Source organism: Penaeus monodon, chromosome 3 (genome assembly GCF_015228065.2).
Source record: "Penaeus monodon isolate SGIC_2016 chromosome 3, NSTDA_Pmon_1, whole genome shotgun sequence".
Lineage (NCBI taxonomy): Eukaryota > Metazoa > Arthropoda > Malacostraca > Decapoda > Penaeidae > Penaeus > Penaeus monodon.
In genome coordinates, this window is record NC_051388.1 from 36,483,458 (window position 1) to 36,489,802 (window position 6,345).

At 37.3% G+C, this 6,345-nt stretch overlaps 1 protein-coding gene across 1 annotated transcript in view; it reads left to right on the plus strand.

The window, feature by feature from the left end:
• LOC119594382 (LMBR1 domain-containing protein 2 homolog) overlaps positions 1-5,692 on the plus strand; it is an 8,808-nt gene extending 3,116 nt beyond the window's left edge. Inside the window, exons 4-11 of the mRNA XM_037943447.1 lie at positions 339-549; positions 1,388-1,564; positions 1,883-2,060; positions 2,841-3,022; positions 3,331-3,570; positions 4,236-4,437; positions 4,873-4,969; positions 5,238-5,692. Coding sequence (XP_037799375.1) covers positions 339-549; positions 1,388-1,564; positions 1,883-2,060; positions 2,841-3,022; positions 3,331-3,570; positions 4,236-4,437; positions 4,873-4,969; positions 5,238-5,496 — 1,546 coding nt within the window. The 3' untranslated portion in view covers positions 5,497-5,692. The remainder of the gene's footprint in view (positions 1-338; positions 550-1,387; positions 1,565-1,882; positions 2,061-2,840; positions 3,023-3,330; positions 3,571-4,235; positions 4,438-4,872; positions 4,970-5,237) is intronic.
• Positions 5,693-6,345: the final 653 nt, after the last annotated feature.

Consider the following 6,345-nt stretch of genomic DNA (forward strand, 5'->3'; position numbering starts at 1 on the left):
AATAAGCCTTTTATTTGCCATCAAATGTGGTAACTATAAGCAGTTTGTGAACCATTAGATCTTACTTTACATGTGTACTTTGAGATGCTATAGTACTATAATCTTAATTGATATTTTGTAGCAAATTTATCAATACTTGATAAATCATATTTTATTAAGAAGTGTCTACTGTGTTAAATTGTATTCATTAAGTACATCAAACCCTGTTTATATGTATTGCAAATGTAACTGCTGATCCAATATTTCATATATTGACACTTGCTAATGAATTTATCAATAAGCTAAAAAGGTCAAATAATACATGATATTCAACCACAACATTCTCTCACCTGACCCAGAGCAAAACTCAGAGCCATTGCTGCCTCTGCCTCCAACACATGGGGTCTGTTCTGGCTGGTGTTACTTCTTGGCTATGGCTTAGTGGAAGTTCCGCGCTCCATTTGGCACTCCGCCTCCACCCTGCACACACTCCATCATGCATACTTCCGTGCAGCAAAGCTCTCCCAAGAAAAAGCTGAAGCTAATGAGCATGTCAGTGATTTGCTACAGGTAATGTATATGTTATATGTATTTCCCTATTTCCCTTTTGAGTTTTTTTTCTTCTCTTCCTTTCTTTTGTCCTTATACATTATTACCTCCAGGAGAATATGGGGTTCACTTGGCTTCTGCTCTGGGTACTATGTGAAGCCGACTGGGATTGCCTCCGGAATCTTTTACAGGTGCAGTTGGTGCATAGCGCTTGCCACGCCACACCAACAAACATATATATTATTTTTTGTCACTTGTATGCACAGCATGATTTTATTTTTGGTGGGATATTCAAAGATGTTTGATGTGTATTTTTAGTTATTACATTGAACTTATAGTAGCCTGGTTATGGTCATTAGAGTCTATTTCAATAAATAAGGTATGTTGCTTGCTGTGTACAAGATTGAATGTGATTTTATTGATGGTTAAAAAAAAAAAAAAAAAAAAACTCCTTTTCTTGATTTTTAGTTTTATTGAATATTGTATGCAGTGATATACAGTGATATTTGTGTCATATTTCAAGACAGAGTGCCAAAAGACAATGTGAGTAGTTGACATGAGGAGTCAGATCACATCAACAAGAGTGAAGATTACTTACAGGTTCATATCAACACATCACGTTCTCCTTCAGGCAATTACATTTATTATATTGTTCTATATAAAGAACATTATAAAATGTAATGCACGCATCATCATAACATGATGTGAATAATCTGAAGCCGTGACCAAGTTATCATTGATAAACAAGTTATATAGGGTTCATTTTTATATACACATGAAATTCAAAGATATTTGTTTCGTTATATAACCCACACAACAATAGTTATTTCCTGTCTAATGCTCTCCTTCCACTTTGCAGAGCATGCGGGCCCTGGGGGGAAGCATTGGCTTGGGTCATCCACTACGTTCACACATGGATGTCATTGAAAATAAGGTCCCTTCAGAGCTCCTAGATAGAGTTCGCCAGCACCCCACTCCTGACTCCCCACATGCAGATGTACCCTCCGAGAAGGCACTCGTCAGGTTGCACAAGCAGGTGAGGAAGAGGGATGAAAGATCCATGATGAGGTGAGAGGAAAAGTTGGAAGCTGCACTTGCAGATGCCAGAGCAGATGGAAGGTTACATAAGCTGCTATGGAAATAGTGGGTTAGAAGTGACTGTATATCAGAAAGCGTGAGGGAAAAGGTAGACTGCACTCCATAAGCATTGTTGATTTTTTAGCTTATTCATAATTTTCCAGAAACATTAATCAAGAAAAGAGTGATTGAGTTTGTTTATGTGTACATTTGATTCATAGACAATTCTCAAACTGTTTATCTCTCCTGTAACACAATTCCAAATTCATCTTTCCAGTTAATAAAGGCCCTGCAAAACCAGAGACGCGTGGAGACTCAGTGGGGCTTGCTAGTGGAGAACATTGCATACTTGGAAGACACTCACCGGAATGCAGTCTCTCATGATACCTCGTTCAAGCACTCAACTCCACCCCGAAGGCATTATCTCATCTCTTATGTTTATACCCCTACTGTAGGTTAGTTTAAGAGTTTTGGAGCTTAATACTTGAATGTGTGTATATCTATATCTATCTACCTATCTACCTATCATATATATGTACACACACACACACACACACACACACACACACACACACACACACACACACACACACACACACACACACACACACACACACACACACACACACACACACACACACACACACACACACACACACACACACACACACGCACACACACACACACACACACACACACACACACACACACACACACACACACACACACACACATACACAAAATAAATATATATACATATATGTATATATATATCATCAGAAATACATGTATTTCTGATGAAGATATGATCAAAACTGGTCAAACACATCTCTTGTATTGTGAAGATATTAATTCTCATTCATACCTTTTACACATATATATGTATGTATTTTTTTTCCTACCACTTCCTTTTCTTTTTGTTCTAGTTTCCTTATTATCAAAGGATTTTTTTTTCCTCCATCTATTTCCTTTTCTTATCCTTCCTTCTTTCCTCTTTCTCTTCTCCCCTTTCTTCCTATTCTGGCTCTTCTTTCTGTTTTTTAACAGCCATTCAGTTGCATTCAACCAGTTTCTTATGACAAATAACTAATTGCAAAGCATTGAGCTACAAAGTGCATCATGAGATTTTTTTATTTTTGTTTTGTATAGAATCATACTATGAGTATCCTCTTTTTTCATCATGTAAAACTCCCCACAAAATTCATGTGCATATGCCTTTTCCTCTTGCCCTCTAGAGTGGTTGTGGCGGTGTCGCATCCGTGGCTACCTTCTGCGTTCAGTGGCTGTGTGCTGCGCTCTGGTGTCAGTGGCAGTGGTGTGGTCTGAGCTCACCTTCTTCAGCACATCTCCCACCATCTCACTCTTTGCTGTCTTTGTCAACCTCGCAAAGGCCAGCTACGATTACTTCACCATCGAGGTAAAGGGAGGGAACGCTTGGGATTTTTTTAGCTATTTGTTTGTGTATCAACTTTATTTCTTAATTTATATTTATTTTTTTATTTCATAGTTATTATTCCTTTATTAGGAGGAGTTGTGGTGCATGATATAAAAGATAGGGTTTGGCAAGAAATATACCTTAGGAACCTGCAGATTAAGTTTAGGACTAAGAAACTGTTGATCATTTGATTATAGAATTTGTAGTGTTAAAGCAATAAAAAGGACTTACTTTATAATATCTATATATATTTTTAATCTATTTCTTCTTTGTTTAATAAAAACTTCCAGGTCATATCATCCCTAACCATGGCCTACATTGCTCTGTGTGCATACTCAACCCTCTTCAAGATCCGTGTACTCAACCTGTATTACCTGGCTCCACACCACCAGACAGATGAGTACTCACTCATCTTCTCTGGGATGATGCTGTGTCGACTCACCCCTCCAATGTGCCTCAACTTCCTCTCCCTCATTCATATGGACTCGCATGTCATCAAAGTCCATACGGACGAAACACATTACACGCAGGTGAGGGAATGTGGGGCTGTGGATGGATAGGTAGGGAGGTGGTTGTGGAATCCATCATTACCATCATCACCACCATCACCATCACCACCATCACCACCATCACCATCATCACCATCATCACCATCATCACCATCATCACCATCATCACCATCATCATCATCATCATCATCATCATCATCATCATCATCATCATCATCATCATCATCATCATCATCATCATCATCATCATCATCATCATCATCTGTGTGTGTGTGTGTGTGTGTGTGTGTGTGTGTGTGTGTGTGTATGTGTATGTGTATGTGTATGTGTATGTGTATGTGTATGTGTGTGTGTATGCTTGTGCTTGTGCTTGTGCTGTGTGTGTGTGTGTGTGTGTGTGTGTGTGTGTGTGTGTGTGTGCTTGTGCTTGTGTGTGTGTGTGTGTGTGTGTGTGTGTGTGTGTGTGTGTGTGTGTGTGTGTGTGTGTGTGTGTTTTTACTTCTGTGTCTCTAATTATTTCAAATTATCCTTATTATCATATTATTTGATTGATGAATTGTAAAACTTATGTTTACCATAGATGAATTTTCCTGTGTGTTACTTTGTAGCTTCCAAATATGTCTTTCATCAACTCTTATCAAAATTGTTACATATTTTACAGCTATAGTGCTTCTTCCTTTGTGCAGATAATGGGCCATATGGATGTGATCAAAATTATCAGTGATGGCTTCAACATCTACTTCCCAATGATGATAGTTGCCCTGTGTCTTGCCACCTACTACAGCCTAGGCTCACGGCTCCTCTCTGCACTGGGCTTCCAACAGTTCATGTCAGATGATGACCTCACTTCTGACCTCATCGAAGAAGGAAAGACACTTGTGAATAGAGGTACTTAGGCCTTATCTCATTATTTGTGTTTTTTATTTATGAAAGTTTAGTATTGTAAAGATTTTAAATAGTTTTGAAATATTAAAAGTGTCCTTTTTTTATTGACTGTAAGTTGAGAATAGTTAGTAGGAGATAGAGGAATGAACTCAAGGATATAATGGTCTTCTGTTCAAAGTTGTAAGACGAGTCTTGCTTGAATATCACAAATGAATGATCATTAAGCCAACACTGGAGCAATGCTTTATATTCATATGAGAAGAGAGCCATATAATCTGTAATCAGCAAATTTATGGACATTCTAGGAATTATACAAATCTTCTAATGTTCTTCAGCCTCTGCATATTTACCATCCATCTACAAAAAATTTTAGGGTCTTGTGTGTAACTGGCTGAGAGATTCATCTGGTTACTAAAATATCTGGTTGATTCCCAACAGAGACACGGCGACGCCAGAGGCAAGAAGACAATGCTGCTCGTCGCAGGGAGTTTGCAGAGAGGTTTGGGGGTGGTGAGTCATCTGCCAGTATGTACAGGTGAGTGTTCCTAAAATTTATGCATAAAAGCAAAATAGCTTATTTGTGCTCATTAAGGGCTTAGATATTTTGTTCATTATGTGCTGAGAAGATATTTTTCACCCCTAATATTACATCATCTACAATTATGAATAGATTTCAAAATAGTGAGAAGGTATCATTGAACACATATAGCCATATGCGGCAGATCAAGTGGTTTGTTTTGAAAGCTATACAGGTTAAAGATATAGTTTGATTTATCATCTACTCACCACTTATTCCCACTCAGATCTGCCCGTCAACGTGCCGAGGAGCTAGTGCGTCCCATAAAACGTGAGGACTCTTCTGAGTCAGCCCACCTGGAGCTCCTCGGGGGCTCAGACAATATTGCCGACTATTCATCCCACACAACCACCTCCTCCTTGACCCTTGAGGATGAGATGGAAGCTGGGCGGGGTAGTGCTAGGATCTCTGGTTTTTCTGGCCTAGCTCAGTACTCAAGGGCTAGGACTCACAAGCCTGACAAAGGTCTGTTTGATGATGTCTGAGCCAGCCATGGTTTGAGTACTGAAGAACTATCATGTCTTGTAATATGGAAGATGTTCATGTTCATGTAAGTTAGAAATGTAGGTGGCCATAAGTACTGTGTTCTTATTTAGTTTATTATATTCAATGGTAATGTGTACATCTGTGTGAGAGAGAGAGTGAGATAGAGAGAGAGAATGTGTGTGTTCATGTGTGTAGGTCTGTGTGGGCTTATGTGCATCCTGCCATGCCAAACTATGCCCAGATATTCAGAATTTTGAGAAGGTTCTTTGTATCCATATTCCTTCAGAATAAGACTGAAAGCTATTCCCTGACAATTACTGATGTCCCCTTGTCTCTTTCTCTTTTTCCCCTCTTTTCATATTGTTGTCCTTAATTCTCTCCCCTTCCTCCTCACTGTTGTCAGGTCCTCCAAGAACTCACAAGCTCTTTTACATCCATTTCTGGTCTTCAAAAAGTGGCAGCAAGCTAAAGGTGTTTGATTGTTTGTTAACATATATATATATATATATATATATATATATATATATATATATATATATATATATATATATATAAGTATATATATGTATATATACATATGTATATATATACACACATATATATATATATATATATATATATATATATATATTATATATATGTATTGTATATATGTATATATATAATATATGTATAGTTATATATGTATAGTATATATATGTATGTTAATTGTATGTATATATATATATAGTATGTATATATATTAGTATATATTATATATATATATATATATAATATATATATATATATAATATTATATATATATAATAGTTGTGTTGTATGTGTGTGTGTGGTGTGTGTATGATTAA